This window comes from Leptodactylus fuscus, chromosome 2 (genome assembly GCF_031893055.1).
Source record: "Leptodactylus fuscus isolate aLepFus1 chromosome 2, aLepFus1.hap2, whole genome shotgun sequence".
Taxonomy (NCBI): Eukaryota; Metazoa; Chordata; class Amphibia; order Anura; family Leptodactylidae; genus Leptodactylus; species Leptodactylus fuscus.
In genome coordinates this window covers 47,306,799-47,334,184 of record NC_134266.1, presented here as the reverse complement: position 1 = coordinate 47,334,184, position 27,386 = coordinate 47,306,799, and the positions used below count along the sequence as shown (strand labels likewise).

The window sequence follows — 27,386 nt, the reverse complement described above, 5'->3', positions numbered from 1 at the left end:
CGGCTTCATCATCGTCTTCTTCCGGCGGTTCAAATCCAATTGGTTCAAATCCGGCGCATTTTACTCAATGGCAGTGCGCACACGCCGGATTTGATTATTCACGCATATGTGGGGCTCATACAGCATAATTTTGCTGATAGAACCCCTTTAATTGACGGAAATAAGCTATTAACCAGAGATGATTGAGTACCATTCGAAACTCCCGTTTCCAATAGCACGCACCCATAGGAATGAGTGGCCGCTTCCATTCATTCCTATTCAGGAATTTCAAATAGTACTCGCTTATCTCTACTATTAACCCTTCTACTTCTGAAAACATTCTTACTTTACACCATTTGTCCACACCAACAAACACTTTTGCACAATACTATAAAAACTGTCATTAAAATAAGACAAATCCACCAACAGCATTCTATAAAATATACAAAGTAAATCTCTATGTAATAAATCACTTACCTTACAGTAAGACTTAAGTTTTTTGAACTTCCATTCTCTATAGTGACAACCTCTGGGATAGAAATCCTGTGCTCGGCATCAAACTGCACAAGCGATGGGGAACCCTCAGCACCTGGAATACAAGAAAAGGGTCACAATACTGACCCCAAGAAATGTAATGCTGGCAGCAATGGGGCTAATGACTTTACTATGACTTACCGCAGATTATTAAAAACCTGAATAAGAAGAAGGCAGCGAGTACTGTAGACTTTGGGTTCAGTGTCACGTCCATGGCTGTATGCTGTGGAGCAGAGATTCACATGATAGATAGATAGATAGATAGATAGATAGATAGATAGATAGATAGATAGATACTAAGGAGATAGCTATCACATAATAATACCTCCAGCGATATATATCCCTGCCCCTAACTACAGACGTCCATGTAAATGTTACATTGTTGTCTCCTGAATGATCCCTTGACCCTCATTCCATTAGTGAAGAAGCAAATTTCATAAAGAGAGTAAATGGAGACGTGGCCATGCATGTTCCAACTTCTCTCTATGGCAGTCACAGTTCAGATGTTCCAGTTACTCCATTTAAGTAAATGAACAGAGCTGCACACATATGCGGCCATCTTTCCATGCACTCCCCACAGGGATACAGTGGCTGCTTCTCCATACACGATGGGGGTCAGTAGATTGCCTCTAAGACCCACACCTTTCCCACGCCAAAGTCTCCACTGGACCTGATTCTTTCAAAAATGGATTTTGGAAGTGGCGGTACTATTACGAAAAGCCAAAACCTTCCCCTGAACTCCATTTTGTCATGGTTACATATAACCCATACAGCCTTGCACCTCTCCAAAAGGGAGTTCTGTCTTCATCACGACACGTGCACACAATGAGGATTTACATGCAGAAAATGCACACCAAGAAGTGTATGTTTTCACATATGTACATGTGGATTTCGGTGTAGACTTTCACCTGCACCAGAACACAGAAATAAGTGGAGAGGAGGCGGATTTCAAATTCTGCACCATAGGTCAATTTATGAGTGTAATAAAAATCTGCATCATGTGCATTAATTTTAATGCTAATGGATTATGTTGCAGATTCTCCATAGAATCCTGATCGTGTGCACGTAACCTAAAAGGAGTACACTGTAAACTCAGCTGCGATGTTATAGGAACATAGCGTACATGTGTATATAAGAAGGACGCCATGCCTCTACTATAGCAAAAACAAATCCAAGGGTTGAATTGTTTTGAGTTTATTGCAAAAATCCAACCAAGCAGGGACCAAACCCCATTGTAGATCCTGTTGGAGTCCTCTGGGCTCTTTCTCCCACCTGATATGACCCCCTTGGGTGGAGGGCCCTACCTGACGAGTATTTGGAATAGGCCCTGTACACATCTATTTAATCCTATCACACAATGTCCCAGCTTTAGTCTCCATATGGGATGTCTGTATCACACTATTATTCCCATTAATAGGAGACTGCTTGGTACCCTGTCCATGGGATTATAGATATTACATCAGCGGGGGTCCGACCACTAGGCTCTATATTGGGGTACCCCAATCTCCAGACCCTCACTACTTGCCCCTAAATCAGGAACAATTAATGGAGGGCAGTCAGGAAGAGTCATAGTCACATGTCTCTGTAGTGTAATGTTACAGTAACCTCAGCCCCCTCCCCCATGTCATTGCCCTGTCCCAGTCCTATGTTCCAGTCTACAGGACACTGACCTGGGTGCAGACTCCTCCTGACCGTCCGTCCTCTGTACAGACCAGTCACTCCATCCAGCCAGCCAGTTCCTCAGTTGTCAATATTATCATTCAGCTCCTCCCTCTTCCTCATTTACCCCATGATAGAGGAGTGACATAACTGCAGACAGGTAAACAAAGCTACACAATCTTCTTCGATCATGGATGGGCGCCATTTTCCTGAAGTCCGCCCGCAATCCATTTAAAGGCGTGAGCCTCGGAAAAATGGCTCCTGTACTGGAGACAAAATTATGCAGTATTTCTTGCAGTCCTGACAACATGGGCGGTGCTTGTGGGCGGTGTTGTCAGTGACTGTCAAGTGCTAGTTGTTACACATGGAGTCGGAGCAGGGGTGCTTAGTTTTGGGCATTGATGTGGGCACAAGCTCAGTGAAGGCCGTGTTACTGGAGCCTGTATCCAGAGAGGTGCTGCACAGCCAGAGCCGGGACACAAGGGCAGGGCGGGAGAGTGAGTGTGGAGCCCAGGTGAGAGCGGCCACAGCCGGGACATTGGGTACAGGGCATGCTAGGACTTGTAGTCCTCCAGCAGCAGGATGTGTGATGTATAACTTGTGTCAGTATACAGAGAGGGCATGGTGCACTATTAGGATACATCTGTGCAACCAATCAGAAGTGGCCGAAATGTCACGTGACTCCTACCTACTAATATATAATAACTCCAGCCTTCCTTGTCTGACAAGGCTGCAAGGACAACAAACTGTGGATATATTCACACTATGGAATGTTTCCTTGCTTCAGGAATTTAAAGAGGATTTTTTTTATGTTCTTGGACATTGGCGGTAGTGGCAGAGATATTGTGGTGTTAGTTTCGGCACTGATATCTCTCCACTGTCAGAAGGGCGGACCTTACTGCTCAGTGTTATCCCTGAATAACAGGCAGGAATATGTCACCCTCCCCGACAATGCTCTTCCATAGGCTTGTATTGTCGGGGACACTGTCACATTTCTAACGATCTTTCTACCACCCAACACTAAAGGGGAGTTCACGCTGCCCCTACTAATGTCCGTTGCTGTCTTCCGTCATAGGATGACATCAAAGAACATTAGTTGTCACAGACTGATTCTGTGTCCGTTCTCATTGACACTAATATAAACAACATGGCGGACACTTATCTTCTGTCATTATTGTTTAGTCCTGCAGGACTAAAGAATCAGTCTGTGACAGCTAATGTCCGTTGCTGTCATCCTATGACGGAAAACAGCAACGGACATTTGTCGAGGTAATGACCCACTAAGGACATGAAAGGTTCTCTTTAAGTATAAAGAAAGAAATAACCTCATAAGTTCATCTCTTAACACTGATACCTAATGGACAATGGGCAGCAGTGTACAGCATATATCATAGATGTCCATTGTTCCCCATGTTTGGATTCCAGCCCTGGATTTGGCTTTAAAACAGCAGATTGTAAAAATGTCTACCACAGAGAACTCCAATCAGTCGAATTTCATCAGGTTCATGTCAGCGGTGCTCACCGTCTTTATCCATTAACTTTTCATGAAAACTCAAGTACCCTTTATAGTACCCTTTAATGGCTAGTTCACACGTAGGCAAAGGGGCGGATTTCGCTGCAAAATCCGCCCCTTTACAATGGTGGTCTATGTAGACCACCGGGCTTTTTTTTTCCGCTAGCGGCGGGCTGCGGCTAGCGGAGAAAAGAAACGACATTCCCTTTCTTCAGGCAGAAGCCGCGCGGCTTCCGCCCCCGGCAGCTCCCTCCTATGTCGGCTCATTCATTTGAGCCGACAGCGGAGGCGAAAGCCGCGACCACGATGGTCGCGGCAGGCGGGTTTTGACAAGAGAGAGACGCGGCTCACCGCGTCTCTCTCTGTGTCAAAACCCGCGCGGGCATGGATTTTGGTGCAGAACTTGACACTATATTTTGCCTTTATTGAGCAGGGCCAAATGAATTAAGACTGGTACACAGAACACCAGACTTAACAATTCCATAGGTTCATCGTTTTGCTGGATGATAAATCCATGCAGTACTTTTTTTCTATTGGATTTTTTCATTTTGCATCATAGGCTTGGGATGAGACCTTCAACGCAGACACAAAGTTGCCTTAAAGGGACTCTATCAGCAAAATAATGCTGATAGAGCCCCACATATGCGTGAATAGCTTTTAAAAAGGCTATTCAGGCACTGCTAAAGTTATATTAAACTACCCCCCCACCCCGTTTTAAAATAAAACCCTAAAAAAGAATATGCTGTACTTACCTATCGTGCAGGGTCCGACAGCATCTTCAGCCATGTCTCCTCTTCCAGTGATGTCCTCGGGTCCCGTCTTCCTCTGGCGCTCGCGAACTGCAATTGATTAAAAAAAAAAAAAAAAAAGGCGAGGTGCATATGCAGTAGCATGCTGCTACTGCGCATGCATCTGCGCTATTTTTTATCAATAGCAGTTCGCGAGCGCCGGAGGAAGACAGGACCCGAGGACATCACTGGAAGAGGAGGCATGGCTGAAGATGCTGTCGGACCCTGCACGATAGGTAAGTACAGCATATTCTTTTTTAGGGTTTTATTTTAAAACTGGGGGGGGGGGGGTAGTTTACTATAACTTTAGCGGTGCCTGAATAGCCTTTTTAAAAGCTATTCACGCATATGTGGGGCTCTATCAGCATGATTTTGCTGATAGAGCCCCTCTAATGTGGTTTGTTTCTGTAGCAGAAGCATGGATTTCTACAAGCCCCATTCAGACAAATGAGACAATCACAGAACTGTCTGCAACAAATCTGCCATGTATGAATATACCCCTAGTGATCAGTGGGTGCCTCAGTATTCTATCCCAGGGAGTGCACAATTTGCTCTGTGAAAGGTATGCTACATGGCCCTGTCACAGCCAAGGACATAAGTTGGGGACAGTGACTTTTCTTTTGTTTAAAGGGGTTGTCCCATCACAAGGATCCTATCTATACTGCTGGTTAATGTGGATGTAAGACTTTTCCTAAATACATTGCTTCAGCAAAACTGCTTTGTTTGTCCACTATCTTACTTTATTCACTTCTTTGTGGCCACAGCCCTGACCTAGCTGCTCCTGAGTCAAATGATGTATCTGCTGCTCTCAGGGGGGAGGGAGGAGGGGCTAAGTGCAGGGAGCGAGCCTGTGTATCTAGCTATTCCTGTGTCTACACCACATGACCTAGCTTCCTGCACTCAGATAGGGGAGAGGAGCTGCTTTCATTTCTTCTGTTCTCCCAGCTATCAGGCTAGCTAATTCGTGTTCATTATGGCAGAGACAGGCAGTCTCTGTATGTAACACAGAATGGAGTTGCTGCTGCCTGTACTTCATAGTCCAATGTGGGAGGGCGGAGCTACACACGAATTTGGGGGCGGAGCTAAACGGCAGGTTGCCTGTGAAACCCCGCCCACCAAATGATGCAAGAAACCAGGAAGAAAGAAGATTTTACAAGAGTGAAGACTGGTGAGTATGTGAGGTGGGAATACCCCTTTAAGGCTGACTCCAGAAAAATATGATCTTTGTCTAGAATAAAAATTAACCTTACAATAAAACTTGATAAGCAAACCTGGACTGTAGGCAAATAAGGCTTCTCTTCCAGGGGTTTTCCATCTTAAGTGGCAGTGTTTTTTTTTATGTAGATTGTGAGCCCCACATAGAGCTCACAATGTACATTTTTCCCTATCAGTATGTCATTTTTTTGGAATATGGGATGGAAATCCATGCAAACACGGGGAGAACATACAAACTCCTTGCAGATGGTTTTTTGCCCTTGGCAGGATTTGAACACCAGGACTCCAGTGCTGCAAGGCTGCAGTGCTAACCACTTAGCCACCGTGTGGCCCCTTAAGTGGGAGTTTTCATTACTGAGGACCTATCCTCGGTTTCAGGCCAGAAAGCTCCTCACTTTTAGGTTATACACACACTAAGGGATATGAAAGCCTTACATGGTCAGCACGGCATTGCATTTATGGGCATTTTGTTGTGGGTTTTTTAATACCTTTTTTTCTACATACCACACTTCCTATATATTTCCCATTCCTTTTGTAGCAATTCTTGTCGTTAGCTCAAAAAACGCATCAAAATCTGCGACAAAAAAAGCTGTGTTTCCGCAACGTGGGGCTTCAGCCTTAGAAACACTGCGGTGTGAATGAGACCGTAAAATAAACTGAATTCTACTTTTTTTTTTTTTTTTTTTCCTCAGGGAAAAGAACAAGATGTCTCTCAAATAATAAGGTCTCTAAATGATTGCCTGACTGCCCTACCCAGAGAGAGGCTGCGGAAGGTTTCACGAATTGGGGTGTCTGGACAAATGCATGGCGTCTTATTCTGGAGAAGTAACCAAGGTGTAATATCTAGTTAATATTTATTTGTTTTTTTTTTTTGTTTTTTTTTCTGGTCTGTTTCATGAAGTTCTTCATAAAAAGTGCCTAGTAAGGGTATGTTCACACGGAAGAAAAGGTCATGGAAACCTTTTCCACCTTGTGAACGTTCCGCATGGTTAGCCGCGACAGAATGCCGACGTAGCATCCCGCTACTGATTAGGTCCGAATGAATGGGCCTAAACAGGAGCGTGTCTCAAACCACGGACCCCGTGGCTGAATCAGCCGCGGAATCTGCAGCAAGATAGTTCATGATGCTTCTTTTTCCCACTAGTAGCTAGCAGGAAAAAAAAAGCGAGCGGCTCCTATTGAAGTCAATGAGAGCCATTTTTGCAGGCAGATTCCACATCAAAATCTACCTGCAAAAAAAACTCTGTGTGAACATACCCTAAGACCAAGGCCCTACAGGTCGGAAACGCCGTGGAAAAAATTAAAGCGTCTTACAGTACTTCAAAAGTGGATGATATTCATGCGTATCCCATGCCCACTTTGCGGAAAAAATTACAGCGCGGACACACTGCGATTTCCAAAACCATTGCAGTTTTGAAAATCGCAGCATGTCAGTTATATCTACAGAAATGCTGGCGGCTTTCCTATAGATATAATTGTAACAGAAAGTCCGCTGAGGAAAATTCCGTGAATTTTCTGTTCAAAGCGCTGCTGAAAAACTGTAATGTGTTCAAGCCGCGGTTGTTCCCGCAGTACTTTAGCACGGCGTTTCCGGCCCGTGGGGCCTTAGCCTATGGCTGTGTTCACACGGCCACCTCTGGTTCCGGGCCAAAAACCGGGTAGCCACGACTGAAAGCCAGTGCACTGCATCGGCATCCAGCCGCGCACTCCGCTCTGCATTAGGCCCAATGAATGGGCCTAGTCCGGAGCAAGAAAGTGTCTTCAGGCCAATTCACGAGGCGACTCGGCCTGAAGAATGAGCACCTCGCTTCTTTTTTTCCGGGAGCCAGAAGAAATGGCTCCCAAAAAAACTCCTGAGCGGCTCCCATTGATTTCAATGGGAGCCATCTTTTTGGTCAGGATTTTGAGGTGGATACGGCCTCAAAATCCTGACCAAAAAACTACGTGTGAACTTAGTCTTAGGATGTCTGTTTCTGAAAACTCATTTTCAGCTACCCTGTTCAGATGTTCTGAGTTGCTCTATGGTAATCTGAATTTGGTTCAGTAGAACCAAACACCTTTCCCCCCAGGTATTATACTTGCTAACTCTCTGAGACTCCCAAAAAGAGGAATGACCTCCTGGACGAGCAGATAGATCTTCTAAGGGGCTAGTTCACATGTAAAAACAGCCTGGCTTATTTTGGTCCCATAAAAAAACGCTTCCTAATTAGGAAGTGGTTTTTTGACCTTGAGGCATTTTTTAGAGTGTCTTCTGGAGCAGTTTTTCGTAAAAACTGCTTCAGAAAACGCCAGCCAGTTTTCCCCTCCCCTAAAATGAATAGACTGTAGAAAAAAAAAAACGCTAGGCGTTTTCGGTCACGTTTTCGGTGAGGCTTTTCGCCTCCCATTCACTTCTATTGCTTTCCTCAGGCGGAATCCGCCTGAAGAAAGGTCATGTCGCTTTTCTTTTCTGCTAGCAGCAAAAAACTGCTAGCAGAAAAAAAAAGCTAGCAGTCTCCATAGACCACCATTGTATGGAGGTAGATTTTGAGGCAAAATCTGCCTCATTGCCCCCGTGTGAACTAGCCCTTCGACTAACAAAATTCCCCCACATCTGATGAGCTAGCCACTGTAGCAGGGGAAAAAAATTAAGATCCAAACCACCGTTTCACCTCCCATAAAAAGTGATCAAAACATCAAACATTCCCCAAAATGTTACTAATAAAAAGTATATCTGTCCCTGCAATAAAAAAGAGATACCTTATAGGGACAACACGGTGGCTCAGTGGTTAGCAGTTCAGCTTTGCAGCGCTGGAGTCCTGAGTTCGAATCCTGCCAGGAACAACATCTGCAAGGAGTTTGTATGTTCTCCTGTGTTTGTGTGGATTTCCTCCCATTCTACAAAGACATACTTAAATAAATAAAAAAATTTTTTTAAAAAGTACATTGTGATCGCTTTATGCGGCTCACAATCTACATAAAAAAAAGATAACTTATGCGTCCCTGTACACAGAAATATAAAAAAGTTACGGGTGTATGGCGACTCCAAAATAAGGGGTTAAAAAAACCATAAAAACCCTAATTTGGTAGCGCTGAATATGTACGATCTATAGAATACAGGTGACTTGTCAGTTTGACAGCACAGTGACGCCGTAAAAATGAAGCTCTAAAAAAAAGTTGCACTAGATTAAAGAGGACCTTTCATGGATTTGGGCACATGCGGTTTTATATACATCTGGAAAGCCGACCGATCTGTGCCCCGGATGAAGAGCTATCGGTACCGGTACCGTAGCTGTTCACACTCAAAAGGGCGTTCCTGACAGTCAGTCAGGGACGCCCTTCTTCACAGCAGCACTGTACTTTGAGAGCGGAGAGGAGTGCCTCCCTCCCCTCCTGATAGCACTCGTCCTCTCCCCTCTCACAGTACAGCGCTATAGGCACTGCTGTGAAGAAGGGTGTCCCTGACTGACTGTCAGGAACACCCTTTTGACGGTGAATAGCTACGGTAACGGTCCTCTTTAAGTGTTTTAAGGCTCTCTGAACGGAAAAATAAGAAATAATTTATTTATAAATTATTCCACAAGGGTGTGCTGTGTTACCTCTTGCTTTATGAAGCTGTGAGAATCCAGCACTATAAATGAAGTAGAGGTACAGCATGGAAGCGTCTAGTCCTTTCTTCCTTACTGCAAATTACTTTGCAAAAACAAAGAAACCTCTAACTCAGAACTTAAAAGAGCATTTTCAGATGTTGAAATAGTTGGCCATGCACAGATACTTATATCCCTCAGAGCAGAGTGAGCATGTTTATTTCCATGGAGAGAGAGACCCCTCTGGCAGTGAAGAATTGCACATTGATGGTATAGAGGTGGAGTGTAGTAAGTGACAGGGCAGGACATTATTATACTATAACATTTCTTCCTGGAGGTATTATACTAATGATCTATTCTCTGAACAGGCCATCAGTATATGACCAGTGGGTGCTGGCACCCAGACACCACACTGATCAGGTTTCCTATAAAGGGTACCTGAGTTTTCATGAAAAGTTTAAATATATGTAGGGTCTTTCTGGGCAGTCTGTTCTGACTGTATTAGTCTTCATACGTGGTGTGCTATCAGTTTTTCTGCTGCTAATAATCACATTATGGCTGCAGCACATTTTACATTTACTCTCTCAGCTAGGAGACGTGTACAATAAGCAGCAGTCTGCACCTTTCTAATCCATTACTGATAATATTCTGCCAGCAGTAATTATACAATTGCAAACAAATAGCTGAGAAAAGCCCAAGTGCCCATAATGTAGAAGAACAAGGAAACCTGAACTGTAATACAGGGCAAATACATACAGCCAAAAAGATAAAACACAAGGAAAAAAAAAGAAAACTGCTTACTGTCTGTGAATAATATCCCATGTGTAATCATACAAATAGCCAGAAGTAGGTTCAAGTACATAGAATAAATGTGAGATTTGCACAATTCTCAGAAACAGTTTGCAGACATATCTGTGCAGGCTGTGAGGAGAATCAACCCTTTCCCATGCACTATGTGAAGAGAGAAAAGTGCTGCCTCTACACTCACTGAGATAAGTAAGGTGGAGTGGAATGTATCTAAGGACGGACCTCTTTGGTAACAAAAGAGTGAACTACAAGTTAGCTAGAAGGGAGACACCTAGTGGTAGGAACTTTGAAAGGGTTTTCAGGCAAAAGGTAGTCACCTTATAAAAGTGATTGTCCAGAATAACCTTTTTTTCCATATGAGAATGGGAAAGGTGAAAACATTAAAAAAAAAAAAAACAACACAGAAAAAACATACTCACCTTTCCCCGGTACTCTGGTGTCTCCCAATGTGGTCCAGTACTGTTGCTGCAGTGTTTTCTTCTGGTGGAATTCACCACTGTACTTGACTGCTGAGGTCAATCTATGGCCTCATCAATGGATATCCATATCCTTTACTTAGGCTGCTGATTGGCAACAGCAGTCACGTGCGGCAGGGACTTCCTCAGGAAGAAGGGAACGCTGCGCTACTCCATGGGTCTTCAAACAAACACACACTTTAATAAGGTTTCAACACACACGACGCTTAAGACAGCGTTTTGGGGGACAACCCCTTTGTCAAGTGTATAACAGATACACATGAGTATCCTTACAGGTTGTCACAAGACAGGCCTCCTGTATATGGCTGTGTGTAGAACGACTGTAATTACTGTTTGTTACGTTCCCTTGCAGAGTAGCGCAGTGTTCCTTTCCATCCTCTGGTGTTTCTTCACATTATTCCACCCCATTGGGGTGTTGGGTGTTTCTACTGCTGCCGAATACCTCCGAGTCTCCTGCACTGACTTACCTCCAAGGAATCACTGTAGGTGATTTAAGCGGGTTGCTCGGTACTTCCTCTTTTTGTATTCCTCAGGAAGAAAACACTAGACCATGGGGACAGGCGAGTATGGGTTTTTTAAAGAAAAACTTGCACCTTCCCCGGCTTCTTATGAAAAAAGAAAAGATTATTCCAGACAACCACTTTAACTAAAGTAACTAAAGTACTACTTTTTTTTATTTTGAGGATGTCATTGGGTCAACAGTGAAAATCTCAGGATCTTTGAGCCAAGAGAAGTGAGTAGTCTAGTCACCTGGGAAGATGGAAGATGTACTACAGACTTCTTATCCTCTTTGCCTCAGCCGCAGTCCCACCTTAATGTGGCATCAGGATTTGGCTGCACTACTATATTTTGGTATTTAAAGAACAGGTAACATATAAACCTCTAAATATATATATATATCATAAATAAATTACTATTGTATTGTATTAAAAATTTGTATCAATTTATAATATCTTCAATTATATATAGTCACAATCAAAGGTATTGTAGCTGGGAAGATGTCAAGAATCTGTACCTGCTATGTGGTAAACGGTATCCCTGGCACAGGTAGCCAACTTATCTCATCATCTTCAGGTCCGATAAATTCTACAAACCTTAGTAATTGGTGGGAATTAAGATATTTGGCATATACTGTAGTTTGTACTCCTTACAAGATTTACAAACCTTAGCAGTTTCATTCAAGAACACTTAAAAGGTGGGGCAACACGGTGGCTCAGTGGTTAGCACTGCAGCTTTGCAGCGCTGGAGTCCTGAGTTTGAATTCTGCCACGAACAGCATCTGCAAGGGGGCTATATGGGGCTCACAATATACAAAAAAAAAAAGAACACTTAAAAGGTTCCTATCATAGTGAGAAGTTTTCATTGGTCCAGGTCTGAGTGCTGTACCCACTAGCTGGTTAACGATCTCCTAAATGGTTAAAGAAGGCCAAAAATGCTCAGCTTACTGCTGTGGTTCTCGCTTTTGCTTGGATTTCTTCAGAGAACTGGGTATGTGGTAGACAAATTCACACACATGCCCACACGCTTTGTGAGGATCAGACAAACGGAAACAAATGGGCACAGTCCTGAGCTAAACATTTCTGCCACTTGTTTAAGCGAGAGTCTCAGCATCTGAACCTCACAAATCCAAACTTCTGGCATATCATTATGTCAGAAGTTTGTAAAAATGATAGGTACCCATGAAAACGAACTTATGTGATTTTTGCTGCACAGGCTGAGAGCACGATATAAAGCAATTTATAACCTGCGTACACTCTAATACATGGAGAGCTTTACTCTGCTTTGTATAGAAATTCTACTATAAGTCATTTAACTTTATATATCACAGAGCTCAGCTTCTCTCCTCTATCATATAACCCTATATATCACAGAGCTCAGCTTCTCTTCTCTATCATATAACCCTATATATCACAGAGCTAGCTTCTCTCCTCTATCCTATAACCCTATATATCACAGAGCTCAGCTTCTCTCCTCTATCCTATAACCCTATATATCACAGAGCTCAGCTTCTCTCCTCTATCCTATAACCCTATATATCACAGAGCTCAGCTTCTCTTCTCTATCATATAACCCTATATATCACAGAGCTCAGCTTCTCTCCCTGTATCATATAACCCTAAATATCACAGAGCTCAGCTTCTCTCCCTCTATCATATAACCCTATATATCACAGAGCTCAGCTTCTCTCCCTCTATCATATAACCCTATATATCACAGAGCTCAGCTTCTCTCCCTCTATCATATAACCCTATATATCACAGAGCTCAGCATCTCTCCCTCTATCACATAACCATATATATTACAGAGTTCAGCTTCTCTCCTCTATCATATAACCCTATATATCACAGAGCTCAGCTTCTCTCCTCTATCATATAACCCTATATATCACAGAGATCAGCTTCTCTCCTCTATCTTATAACCCTATATATCACAGAGATCAGCTTCTCTCCTCTATCCTATAACCCTATATATCACAGAGCTCAGCTTCTCTTCTCTATCATATAACCCTATATATCACAGAGCTCAGCTTCTCTCCCTGTATCATATAACCCTAAATATCACAGAGCTCAGCTTCTCTCCTCTATCATATAACCCTATATATCACAGAGCTCAGCTTCTCTCCCTCTATCATATAACCCTATATATCACAGAGCTCAGCATCTCTCCCTCTATCACATAACCATATGTATTACAGAGTTCAGCTTCTCTCCTCTATCATATAACCCTATATATCACAGAGCTCAGCTTCTCTCCTCTATCATATAACCCTATATATCACAGAGCTCAGCTTCTCTCCTCTATCATATAACCCTATATATCACAGAGATCAGCTTCTCTCCTCTATCATATAACCCTATATATCACAGAGATCAGCTTCTGTCCTTTATCATATAACCCTATATATCACAGAGATCAGCTTCTCTCCTTTATCATATAACCCTATATATCACAGAGCTCAGCTTCTCTCCTCTATTATACACTCACCGGCCACTTTATTAGGTACACCTGTCCAACTGCTCGTTAACACTTAATTTCTAATCAGCCAATCACATGGCGGCAACTCAGTGCATTTAGGCATGTAGACATGGTCAAGACAATCTCCTGCAGTTCAAACCGAGCATCAGTATGGGGAAGAAAGGTGATTTGAGTGCCTTTGAACGTGGCATGGTTGTTGGTGCCAGAAGGGCTGGTCTGAGTATTTCAGAAACTGCTGATCTACTGGGATTTTCACGCACAACCATCTCTAGGGTTTACAGAGAATGGTCCGAAAAAGAAAAAACATCCAGTGAGCGGCAGTTCTGTGGGCGGAAATGCGTTGTTGATGCCAGAGGTCAGAGGAGAATGGCCAGACTGGTTCGAGCTGATAGAAAGGCAACAGTGACTCAAATATCCACCCGTTACAACCAAGGTAGCCAGAAGAGCATCTCTGAACGCACAGTACGTCGAACTTTGAGGCAGATGGGCTACAGCAGCAGAAGACCACACCGGGTGCCACTCCTTTCAGCTAAGAACAGGAAACTGAGGCTACAAATTGCACAAGCTCATCGAAATTGGACAATTGAAGATTGGAAAAACGTTGCCTGGTCTGATGAGTCTCGATTTCTGCTGCGACATTCGGATGGTAGGGTCAGAATTTGGCGTCAACAACATGAAAGCATGGATCCATCCTGCCTTGTATCAACGGTTCAGGCTGCTGGTGGTGGTGGTGTCATGGTGTGGGGAATACTTTCTTGGCACTCTTTGGGCCCCTTGGTACCAATTGAGCATTGTTGCAACGCCAAAGCCTACCTGAGTATTGTTGCTGACCATGTCCATCCCTTTATGACCACAATGTATCCAACATCTGATGGCTACTTTCAGCAGGATAATGCGCCATGTCATAAAGCTGGAATCATCTCAGACTGGTTTCTTGAACATGACAATGAGTTCACTGTACTCCAATGGCCTCCACAGTCACCAGATCTCAATCCAATAGAGCATCTTTGGGATGTGGTGGAACGGGAGATTCGCATTATGGATGTGCAGCCGACAAATCTGCGCCAACTGTGTGATGCCATCATGTCAATATGGACCAAAATCTCTGAGGAATGCTTCCAGCACCTTATTGAATCTATGCCACGAAGAATTGAAGCAGTTCTGAAGGCAAAAGGGGGTCCAACCCGTTACTAGCATGGTGTACCTAATAAAGTGGCCGGTGAGTGTATAACCCTATATATCACAGAGCTCAGCTTCTCTCCTCTATCATATACACCTATATATCACAGAGCTCAGCTTCTCTCCTCTATCATATAACCCTATATATCACAGAGCTCAGCTTCTCTCCTCTATCATATACACCTATATATCACAGAGCTCAGCTTCTCTCCTCTATCATATAACCCTATATATCACAGAGCTCAGCTTCTCTCCTCTATCATATAACCCTATATATCACAGAGCTGAGCTTCTCTCCCCTATCATATAACCCTATATATCACAGAGCTCAGCTTCTCTCCTCTATCATATAACCCTATATATCACAGAGCTCAGCTTCTCTCCCTCTATCATATAACCCTATATATCACAGAGCTCAGCATCTCTCCATCACATAACCCTATATATTACAGAGCTCAGCTTCTCTCCTCTATCATATATCCCTATATATCACAGAGTTCAGCTTCTCTCCTCTGTCATATAACCCTATATATCACAGAGTTCAGCTTCTCTCCTCTATCATATAAGCCTATATATCACAGAGCCCAGCTTCTTTCCCTCTATCTATAACTCTATAAATCGCAAATCTCAGCTTTTTTCCATCTATAATATAACCCTATATATATATATATATATATATATATATATATATATATATATATATATATACGCGAACCTCCCACTCCTATCTCCAAGACTCATCTTGAGGTGCACTGGTGCTTTAAAATGCTCTACCCCAGATAAACCGATTTATACCCGTCTACAGCAGCTTTAAGATTACATTTGTTTAGGCAGGTTTATAACACAACCTGATCACATTGTTCTGCATTTCCTCATTCTACGCTACTATTTCTTATTCTAACCTGACCCCTCCACCTAGAAGTTACCCTGTACTTCATGTACTTAGTATCTGTATATTCACAGATAGCGGCTAGTGACAGCTCATACAGCTTCAGTTATATGTCCTAATCTATTAATAGATGGCTGTACCATTGTACCAAACAAGCCCTCTTACCTCTTGTGTCCCTCTATTTCCTAATCCATTGTAAGCTTTTGTGAGCAGGGTCCTCACTCTTATTGTTTGACGTAAGTGGTTTACATTGTAATGTCAAATATCTGCTCATGCTCCTGATTTGTAAAGTGCTGCGGAATATGTTGGCACTATATAAATAAAATTATCATTGTGTATATATCAAAGAACTCAGCTTTTCTCCCTCTTATGTCCTTCCAGTTAGGATAGTGGCTATAACCTGACAGACTCTCTTTACAGGAAATTCCAGAACTGAAAAAGCTACAAAATTCCATTGTACAATAATACTGCTTTGCTTTTTTTATTCTGGGCTTCTTTTCCTTCTCCATTCATGTCTTAAGCTAATTCTAGAATCCTGCTGGTTTCTTGTGACAGATTCATAGTCATTAGCAGCCGGTATGATGCTACACTGGTGTCTATTTTCAAGGCAAACACATATAATTTGGAAAGATTGTTGAAAAAAAGCATGAAATAATTGAAATCTCAAACACTTACCAGACCCAATGTCATAGGAAGTTAATTACCCTGTCAGTCTGTATCTGGACTGAGAATATAATGTAGGAGCGCATGCAAACGTGAGGAGGACAAACAGAATCCATGCATGCTGCCCTTAGACCTCTAAGTGAGGACCTTCTGTTCTCCACTCTGTCACCGTCTCCCTTACATGAAATAATGCTAAGCATATAAAATAGTAATATTATCATGTGAGATCTTATCTCTAAAATTTCCTTTGGAATCAATAAAGTATTCTATTCTAAAAACTATCTGTTAGATAAAGTACATAGAGGATGAGGCCATACATAAAGGCAACACCTAAAATCCTGGCAGATCTGGGTAACACCAATTTTTGGAGGGTACGGAGTCTCCTTATTGAGATCCAGCGGGGGTAAAGAGTCATACAGACAGTGCTCTGTCAGGAAAAATGTGTTAATTGGCTCTCCTCCAGAAGGATGAAATGTTACTTATAGGTGGCACCAGAGGGGCTGTTTTTTTTCTTTTAGGGGTCCTTTCAGACTCCTGGGCTCTGGCACTGGTCTTCGTCCTCTTCCAACCTGCTGAATAATATCAGGAACCACTGAAGCCAGTAATTGAGCCTCACTAGGCTCATGCAATGTTGTGATGTTTGCGTCTTAGTGTCAAAACACCATGGGACCTCTGAGGCCCAATCACAGGCCTCAGCAATCCCTGATGTCACTCAGGAGGCCTGAAGAAGACCACAAGCAGCACTAGAGTCCATGGGAGGTGCATAACACTGTTTTTATTTTTGATCGTCTCCTACAGGGACTCCGCTTATTATACACTTTATACACAGCCAAGGTTTTCTATCTGAACAAAATATCTGGGCAAATGTCACGAGATGAATCATGCAAGATTTTCCCCAACACATACACTAAAAGTCATGTGGGTTTTTAAAGGGGTGTGGCCTAAATAATCACCATCGAGGTAAAAAGCCCGATTAATTGTGATTTAGATTCAGGTCATAGTCAGATTATCAAAATCTGCGCAAAGACCTCAGAAATAAGTTATACTTATAGTAGAGTTTCCTTCTATGTCAGTAGGACATGCCATGAAGCGCTGGTCTATGGTGTGTGTGGTCTCTACAACCCCCGCTAAACCCAAGAATGCATGTTTGGTCACTCTCCATTGGAATCCCAACATTCACAACCCCATTATTATTGTATTTTTCTATGTATTTACTAGTATGTGTTATGTCCAGGCCTGAATTCCTTCAGCAATATGATGCCGCTGGTACCATCCAGGACTACGTGGTCTCCATGCTGTGTGGTCTCCAGAAACCTCTGATGTCTGTGCAGAATGCTGCGAGTTGGGGGTATTTTAATACCCGGACAAAAACCTGGAACACAGATATGTAAGCTATGGTGACACGTTTTATTGTAGACATTTGCTTTTATGCCATTTCAGGACATTTCTTGATTATATTGTATTCTCCAGTGCAGTATATGAGTAATGTATAACTGAGAGACCCTAGAATAAATTAAGTTATCCTATGAGGTCATCACAGCGGCGCTGCTTCTAATTGGGAAATATCCTATAATAGTGGAGTAATTGCATGTAGAAGTAGTGCTGGAAGTGGTGAAAATTATAATGGTATCTAAATGCTAGTGTGAACATCCCCTAGATGGATGGCAGATTGGGTGACTATTTTTTTCCACAAACTCTTCAACTGGACAATTCAAGAAATTTGCTGATGACTTTTGAATATATTATGCTGTTTTGTTTGTCTTGTTTGATTTTTTTTTATTTTTTTATTTTTGTGATCCTTTTGGAGTTTGTGTTTCCATATTAGATTACAAGAGTGGAGGTTTCCTGTACCAGTTCTCCCTGATGTCCTGGATGCCGGGTGTATAGCTGGGAAGACTTCCTATGAGTGGTGTGGTATCCCACAGGGGGCAGAAGTCGGTGTAGCCTTGGGAGATTTCCAGTGTTCAGTCTATAGTTCTTTGAGTGAAAGCACAGATGCAGGTATGGGTAAAGTGCAAGTCCCCTACTCCTGTTCATTAAACGTGGATTTATAGATCATGTATGACATAGTATGTATCTGATATACATAGGTGATCTAGAACGGTTTAAATAAGTTCTCCATCATTAAAGGGAATCTGTCAGGGCGATTTGGGACACTAAACCACCCACAGGTCCTTATGGACTGGGGGTTTATTGTCCCAAATTGCCCTGTTATAAAGCCATCCACGCCCGCAATAAAAATAAAAAAGTTTTATGCTCACCCTGCCACTGTACTCCTTGTGCCGCTGAAGTTCTTCACTGAAGCCAAAGGAGTACACCTTAACTTCAGTGCACATGCCTCGTACCTCCGGCACTTGCGCAGGGAAGCCAGGGTGTACATCCTTGGCTTCACTAAAGATCGGCACAGGAGCCGGGGAGTCTGCTGAGACTCATCCGACTCTTCTCTTGGGAAGTATAAAGGGTTTTGTTTTTTAAAATGAGGGCATAGAAGGATTTATAAGTGGGCGATTTGGGACACTAAACTCCTGTAGGTAAATCAGAGTAAGATCTAGGAGAGAGACTGACAGATAAGGAGGGATGAGGATCGAAGGGGGTTGAGAAAGGACCAGAGTCAAGGAGGACGATAAAAATAATGAGACCAGAGCCAAAAAAGTTGAAGGCATGGGTTGAGTAGGTGTAAAAGGTAGGGACGCATGCTTATACTGCTCTTTGTGTACGGACTATTGGAGTACGGATTTCATGAGCGCTTCAAAATAAGTGATCGGAGAAGATGAAGGAATTAAAAGGAGAAAGTAGTAGTAGCTCCTGAGATATTGCAGTTACTGCTGTCCTTTTTCATTCAGGGTATTAATGTGTTCTAAGTAATACAGACAATACCATCATAAGTGTCCATGTCATAAGAATCATGTTCATTGGCATTGTGGCAGCGCGCCAGGATGCCACTTTACTAACCGCATCTGGAGAGTCTTCACAATGTCTACAACTAATTATTAAGAAGACCCCAGTCTGTTTATCTCCAGGATTGTAGGATTACTGTGATGATATCTACCTTGGGAGCAATGTCTCATATTTTTTACCTATCTGTAATTTCCTGGAAAAACAAAGTGAATTGTGGTGAATGAGTCTTCTTTATTACAGATTACTGGAATTTTAACTAGTTGTGCACTTTCCTTTTTTTCTGTTGAGTAGTAATATAATTTTCTTAATCTCATCTACTCGCTGCAGAAATCTTCCACATGGCTATTGTTCTGTGTTGTCCGAATTTACTGCCCTGGTTCCACGACTTCTGTGGAGTCAGAGTTGGGACCTATTTTTGGTGGAGCCAGAGTTAGAAAAAAGTTACTGACTCCAACCGTGGCTTCAAAATAAAATGATTATTTTCAATTCTATTATAAAATTATTAATATTGTATGATTAATAAGCTATATAGCATGTTACATATTTACTTTCACAGGAATTCATTCAGTCCATGCATATGACCGTGTGCTAGTTCAGTGTGCCATCCATGTTTTTCCTGGATAGAACACTGACCCATTCATATGTAATGGGCCCATGCACACAACCGTGATTTACATGTGCAGGCCAACAGACCATGCTGCAAAACTCAGGACAGGTCCTGTTCCTGTCCATTTTTGCTGCCGTGCTTGCTGGCCCCAATACATGTGGCCTCAGAAGCCCAACCGGTGCATGGGAGGCACACGGATGTCATCCATGTGCCGGTCAGTCATGGCCAGTTCCATGTGTTTAGAGTCCCTAGAGCTATATTTAAGGTTACACTAGTTCCACCCTTCGCGCTGCCATAGCCTTATGACTACTATGTAAATACAAGATGAAATATATTATTATATTAAATCTTCATCAACTACTTTTCTTAGTTCTGAATATCAGCACTTCTGCTCAGTTGACCTTCTCCATGCCAGAGGGATTCCAGCCTGAAAACCACCCCGGTCCTGTACAAGCGGTGACATATTTTCCTTACTTCGAGGATCGGTATTTGGCAGTTGCAGCTTCCTTGAATGGAGGAAATGTCTTTGCATCCTTTGTCACAATGCTGGCTCAATGGACAGCAGAACTAGGTAATTTCTGAACTGTTAATACATAAACAGATGTGTCCATCAGAACTTTAAAGGGGTTGGCCACTTTCAGACCAATATTGACAGACAAATATACAATAAAAGGATATACAATTTTCCAATACACTTTCTGTATCAATTCCTCACGGTTTTCTAGATTTCGGCTTGCTGTCATTCATTCTGTTACTTCCAGAGGATAAAACTCTGACCATGGTCATGTGACTTACAGTCCATGGTCATGTGATTTATGGTCCATGGTCATGTGATGAGCACACAGGTGCCGCTCATTATAGTCACAGCACAATAATCAGACATCTGCCTGGCAATCGGCTGTGCACCTATGTGCCCATCCCATGACCATGGACCGTAAATCACATGACCATGGTCAGACTTTTATCCTCTATAAGTAACCGAATGAATGACAGGAAGCAGAGAACTAGAAAACTGCGAGGAATTGATACAGAAAGTATATTGGAAAATTGTATATCTTTCTATTGTACATTTGTTTGTCAATATTGTTCTGAAAGTGGCCAACCCCTTTAACTTAAATTTAGCTAAAGACTCCAACTCTAGCATTAAAGAGGACATTTCACCACCCCAAGCCTGTGCAGTTTTCTGCACCATGTTATAGGCGCTGCTGCACAGACTCTGAAGCACTTTGAATTATCTCTCTAGCCCCCCTTATTGCATAGTTCTGAGCCCTGTTATTTCTGGCGCCCTGTATGTTAATTAAGCCCTTCACTGTCAGACATCAGACACTGACATCGCTCCTCTGGCTCTTTTTCTCAGTCCCGTACAGAGAGAAGAGCATGATCTCACGAGAAGTCACAAGATCACGCTGCTGAAGCAGCTCTGACACTGTTCTCTGCTAATTGGACAGTGTCAGACTGATGTAGCTGCTCCCTTCACTGTCAGAAACGCCCTTCTGACAGTGAAGGGCTTAATTAACATACAGGGCGCCAGAAATAACAGGGCTCAGAACTCTGCAACGAGGGGGGCTAGAGACAAAATTCAAAATGGCCCAGAGTCTGTGCAGCAGCGCCTATAACATGGTGCAGCAAGCTGCACAGGCTTGGGGTGGTGAAAGGTCCTCTTTAAACCATTTCATTACAGTATTATAGCATAATAGGAAAACCCTTGACAGTTCCAGTCCACATTATAATTGTCAGATGGCCACACATGGATGCTTATTTGATGCACATTTTGTGATGGAATATCACAAAATCATGTTGTTTTGAAAAGTTAGTCATCTTATGACACACAAACCTGGGCATGTCAGACATGAGGAAAGGTAATGAAAGACGTATTCACATGGAATCTGTATTCTGTCTCCTTTTGTGTATATGTGTCTGTTGGTAGACATCCAATTTACAATGTACAATCCTTTTTGAGTTTTATAGTACAAGCTACACTGAAAATAACTATTTACAGCCCCTCTAGATTTTGACGGAGGAGCATTATGTTGGTATATTTGCAGCCACTAGTATAACTCTATTACAGTATTATACTAGTGTCCTTATATTAACAGGTCCGTTACAGTGACAGGGTCTCTTTTAGGGTGACTTCACACACAGCATGTATTGGAAAGACTGCTCTGCAAATGTTGATGTTTTTTTGGAGCCAAATCCAGAAGTGGATTTAAAAGGAATATAAACGGAAAAGAAAGGGCTAAAGACCCATTCTATCCCCAACTCCAACTATAGCAAGTCCCTGGATCAGTTTCAAAGTCGTTCCGATCTTACTGTACAGAAGCCCCAGCCATGACTGAGGTCACTCCATACAATTCTGTAGGGCTGCCAGTGATCGACATCCTGGCAGTCCAATAAAAGTGAATGGAGTGGCCGATATGTATGTGCACTACAGCTTCTTTCACATGAAGTACTCAAGGGGACTTGTGTGTCCCCATTCTTGTGATCGCTGCTGGACACCTATTGATCATATACTTAATCCCTATCCTGTGGATAGGGGATATCTAGAACTATATTTCTTGGTTCTTTCTACATATATAGTTCATTCTGAAGGTTCTTAGGAAGAAGGAATCTGGGATGTACAGTACTCTAGAAATCTGCCTGTAAATTAAAAGAATGTAACACGATTAGACAAATGCAATCTGATCTCAAGACGTCTCCTATTTCCTCTGGCCATTAGCTGATGTGTTGTGAAGACAATGACTGCATTCTGCTAGTTTTCTGGATAAAAAGCTTTTCTGTGGCTTCTCTGTTTGTGCCAACAGGATTGTACAACTAAAATGCAATAAAGTTTTCCATCTGCAAAAACTTTAATATTGTAGTAAAAGTTGTATTTTGTTGGGGTTTTTTAAAGACCTTTTTTAATATCCATTAGATAAATTTATACTGGATTCGCACATACAATTTTTGGTACAAGGATTGGACCCAAGAAGTAAAAAAAAGGAAAACTTACAAAAATCTGCTACTATTTGTTAGTATGGAGTATACCTGTACGAGTCAAGATCAGTGTTAATACTTAAAGAGGACCTTTCACGTCCTTGGGCACATGAGGTGTAATACACCGCTAGAAGGCCGATAGTGCGCTGAATTCAGCGCGCGATTGGCTTTCCCGTTCTGTGCCCCGGTGAAGAGCTGCCGATACCGTAGCTCTTCACTGTCAGAAGGGCGTTTCTGACAGTTTGTGAGGAACGCCCCTCCTGACAGTAGAGTCCATAGCCCTGTACTGTCAGAGGGGGCATTCCTTACCACCCAGCGATGACGCTGAGCGACGTGAAACGCCCCCTCCTCCTCACAGTACTCATCCATCATGTTTTTTTCAAACAGAATGTTTTTTGGGGGGGGATTTTGGATTGGCATTGAAATATGCTACTTTTTTTTAAAGCACCTTCATGATCTAGATTTTAGATGTAACAAAACACCATCTGTCTTGTAAAGCATATAGCTATTAGCAAAGAAGGGCAGAAGTATTGAAAATGTTACTGATATGTGGATCGAGTTATGGTTGACGTAGTCTTTGGTTAAGGAGAAGGATCACATTCAGTATTATCTTTGGGCAGTCAAAAGATTTATTCCCACCTTATAGATTTAGAGCATATTGCAAGGCTATGTCGTCATCTTATGATTGGTGGAAGTCCAAATTCGGAGGCCAGTGGAGATTTAGTTGGTGTAGCTCTTCATCCCCTTCACAATTTTACCATTCACAGCAGATGTCTCACTACATCAGCTCTGTGGCCCCTTCATTTTCAGGATTAGTGGCCCCCACTGATTAAAAGGTGAACGCAAATCCTCGACCTATGTTGTCACTTTGAGATGGATACATAATATCAGTGTCAAACAACCCCATTAACATGAATGCTCAGATCAGAATAAGCCATTTCCAAAGTCCTCTGTCAACATGTATCTCGGGGTATAATAATAATAATACATTTTATTTATATAGCGCCAACATATTCCGCAGCACTGTACAATTTATAGGGTTCAGATACAGACATACATAACAAAGAACGTCATTTCACACAATGGGACTGAGGGCCCTGCTCAAAAGAGCTTACAATCTATGAGGTAGAGGGGGTGACAAGAGGTAGGAGGGGCGGCATTGCTTATACAGTGTTCAGACAATTTTGTAATAGAGGTTACAGAGTCATTACACAAACAAAACTTTGTGAGCCGTCACTAGTCGTGCCCTTTAACATGTGGATAGAGCTTGGACAACTATGTTAGGCTGAAAAGGCATCAAGAACGGAAGGGTTAGCATTAGGAATTGTGATAGGCTTGTCTGAAAAGATGTGTCTTTAGTTTGTGTTTGAAACTGTAGAAGTTGGGAGTTAATCTTATTGTCCGGGGTAGAGCATTCCAAAGAAGTGGTGCAGCTCGGGAGAAGTCTTGTATACGAGCGTGGGAAGTTCTGATAATAGAGGATGTAAGTGTTAGGTCATTGAGTGAGCGGAGAGCATGGGTTGGGCGGTAGACAGAGATGAGGGAAGAAATGTAGGGAGGTGCGGCATTATGGAGAGCCTTGTGGATGAGAGTAATAACTTTATATTTTATTCTATAATGAATAGGCAGCCAATGTAGTGACCAGCACAGACCCGAGGCATTGCTGTAGCGTCTAGCCTGATAGATGAGCCTGGCCGCTGCATTCAGAATAGATTGTAGAGGGGAGAGTTTAGTGAGGGGAAGACCGATTAGTAAGGAGTTACAGTACTCAAGGCGAGAATGAATCAGAGAGACAATAAGTGTCTTTAGTGTATCTCTGGTAAGGAAAGGACGTATTCTGGAGATGTTTTTGAGGTGGAGGTGACATGAACGTGCGAGTGATTCAATATGAGGGGTGAAGGAAAGGTCTGCGTCAAATATGACCCCGAGGCAGCGGGCATGCTGCCTAGGAGTTATAGTAAGGCCTGAGACTGCAATGGATATATCAGGGACAGATCTGTTAGATGGTGGAAACAGTAGTAGTTCAGTCTTAGAGAGATTTAGTTTCAGATAGAGCGAGGACATGATATTAGAGACAGCAGAAAGACAGTCACTGGTGTTCTGTATGAGTGCAGGGGTGATGTCACGGGAAGATGTGTATAATTGGGGTATAACAAATATTCGTACTCGTTTATATCCAGCCTAGCTTTTCCCTATTGCCACTCATGTATTCCACTGGGGTTAGTTAGGTTTCCGTACACATTAAATTACATTTACATCTTTGGATTCACCTGTATCTGTTTATAGGTGTACATACTTGCATGCAATGTGTCTGATAACTTTAATCTGACATTTTGGATTCTGCAGAAACTCTGAGAGTCTGTCATTGACTTATTGTTTTTTGTTACAGGTCTTGAAACTACTGAGCCCAATATATACTCCAGGGTGATCAATGCTGCTCTGCCTGTAAAAGACCCCCAACTTACTGTGTGTCCTACACTCTTTGGAGAGAGACATTGTCCGGACAGTCGTGCTTCTGTTTCAAACCTGACATCTACCAACCTGTCACTAGGTAATGTGACCAGAGCACTGTGTCGAGGGATTATCGAGAACATCCATTCCATGTTACCATCGCAACGCCTGAAAGACTCTGGGATTAAGCGAATCATTGGGAGCGGAAGTGCATTGGCAAGAAATGCTTCTTTAAAGCAGGAGGTGGAGAGAGTATTCCCCTTCCCTGTAGTCTATGGAAAAGATGTTGATTCTGCTGTAGGGGCAGCTATGGTAATGGCCCAACATTAGATACGACATGACATAATACAATGTGTGGCCATGAAGCAGGGCCGCATAGAGCCTATTAATTGTAATGCAAAATGTACACAGCTTGCCTTTATAATAGGACAGTTCTGCTCTGCTCTGCTTCCTATAGATTATTAACATGTATTTTGCAGTCCAAAGTACAGAATGGTTAAGAGAAAAATTAAAGTTAAAATATTTTTTTTTTGAGTATCGTTTTAAGCAATGACCTGAAACATTGTATAATGATAAAGAGAAAGCATGAAATATGTGTGTGTATGTATATATATATTATCATTTTTTTAATGTAGATTGTGAGCCCTATATAGGGCTCACAATGTATATTTTTTTTCCTATCAGTATATCTTTAGAATATGGGAGGAAATACATGCAAACATGGGGAGAACATACAAACTCCTTGCAGATGTTGTCCTTGGCAGGATTCGAACCCAGGACTTCAGCGCTGCAAGGCTGCAATGCTAACCACTGAGCCACCGTTTTGCCCCTAAGTTGAAATATTTTTTGTTTTTGTATGTTCGGATTATTTAAATTCACATTACACAAGATGGAAGATGTATTTCATGTTATATTCACATTATAAATGATACTGTCCATTTAAAAAAAAAAAATTGCGAAGGTCCATCAATAATAAAGGTGTTCTCTAAGCCAGTACAAGGTCATAAAAGGAATATTCCACATAATAGATGACAATAGATTAAATCTATCTCGAGTACCTCATAATTGTCAGTCCAACCTTCTCTACCTTCTGTTTATAGTCAGATGTCTTCCCAAACTTTTCTGTGTCTCTTCAGAGGATAGAGAGGAATGTAGTCTTACAGTACTTGGGTTACTAGTACATCACCCTGAGCTTACAGTAGCGTTTGAGTCTCAGTATGAAACTTCTTCCCCAATTCTGCTTAAAATAAGCGGAGAGAAAAGTCCAGCAAGGACATGTTTCTGCGTGTATCCACTGTAGGGAAGTTAGCTCGGTAGAAGCAGTGGTGTGGACCTCAACAGTCAAGACAGGGACGCCAAATGCAGCACGCTGGTTTATTTAGAAAAAAACAGGAAAATAAATAAACCTTGACTTCGGGCACAAAATCCAGCCTTAACTTCAGGCAAAAACAAAATAAAAAAACCTGCTCGTCTGAGCAACTAACTAGACAGTGGATTAACCTAACTATACATGTAGCTTACTTCCAGCCACACGAACAAAACAGGATCAATATTGTCTCGCTGGACTCAGGGTTACAGGACAGGGAGGAAGCGGAGAGCTCCTCAAGCAATGAGATATCTGCACTATAGAGAGACTGTTCTGTTTCACTACACAGCTGGATTATCAGGAATTACTATCCAGCCCTTTCCTTATAGGAAGGATTCATTTAATGCTGTAGATGTCACTATGTTTCTGTCTTTCTCTTCTTCCTCTTTCCATAGAGCCCATTGTAAACTGATCTGCTTTGTGTACTGAGTCTGGACATTGAATCAAATTAAAAATAAAGACCGGACTAATACTTAAAGACACAGGCACCTTTTTTTGCACTGTACAAACTGTAGTGATCAGTGTAGCTACTGCAGCGCTGCCCAATAGACTTAAATGGAACAGCACTGCAGTACCCACACTCGCTGTTATTGTACGGTGAGTGAGCAGCGAAGGGCGCGGTATGTTGACATGTAAACATTTTTGACCATTATGGAGAAAATGTAAGAAGAAATGGCCTGCCACGCTCCGGTACTACAAAATTACTTCTTTATTTAGTCCATTAAAAACAGATCCACATAGAAGACATCAGAAAAAGATAGAAAAGATACACATGGTGCTGTAAAAATCGCTTACGCGTTTCGGGGGTAAGAAGACCCCCTTAATCATAGCATACAAAATATTCAGA

At 42.3% G+C, this 27,386-nt stretch overlaps 2 protein-coding genes across 3 annotated transcripts in view; one reads left to right on the top strand and one right to left on the bottom strand.

The window, feature by feature from the left end:
* CTNS (cystinosin, lysosomal cystine transporter) overlaps positions 1 to 2,264 on the bottom strand; it is a 16,273-nt gene extending 14,009 nt beyond the window's left edge. Inside the window, exons 1-3 of the mRNA XM_075263699.1 lie at positions 2,184 to 2,264; positions 655 to 736; positions 457 to 568 (exon numbers count right to left, since the gene is read on the bottom strand). Of these exons, the coding sequence (XP_075119800.1) occupies positions 457 to 568; positions 655 to 727 (185 nt within the window). The 5' untranslated portion in view covers positions 728 to 736; positions 2,184 to 2,264. The remainder of the gene's footprint in view (positions 1 to 456; positions 569 to 654; positions 737 to 2,183) is intronic.
* Positions 2,245 to 27,386, top strand: SHPK (sedoheptulokinase). 2 transcript variants are annotated; one of them, XM_075263698.1, is made up of 7 exons: positions 2,245 to 2,332; positions 6,381 to 6,522; positions 11,221 to 11,404; positions 17,479 to 17,631; positions 18,070 to 18,245; positions 20,120 to 20,320; positions 25,112 to 27,386. In XM_075263698.1, exons 2-7 carry the CDS (start codon positions 6,489 to 6,491, stop codon positions 25,501 to 25,503), a joined length of 1,140 nt encoding a protein of 379 aa, XP_075119799.1. In that variant the 5' UTR covers positions 2,245 to 2,332; positions 6,381 to 6,488; the 3' UTR covers positions 25,504 to 27,386. The 2 variants fall into 2 exon arrangements, with proteins under 2 accessions (XP_075119799.1, XP_075119798.1); XM_075263697.1 differs by lacking the exon at positions 2,245 to 2,332 and adding an exon at positions 2,510 to 2,686.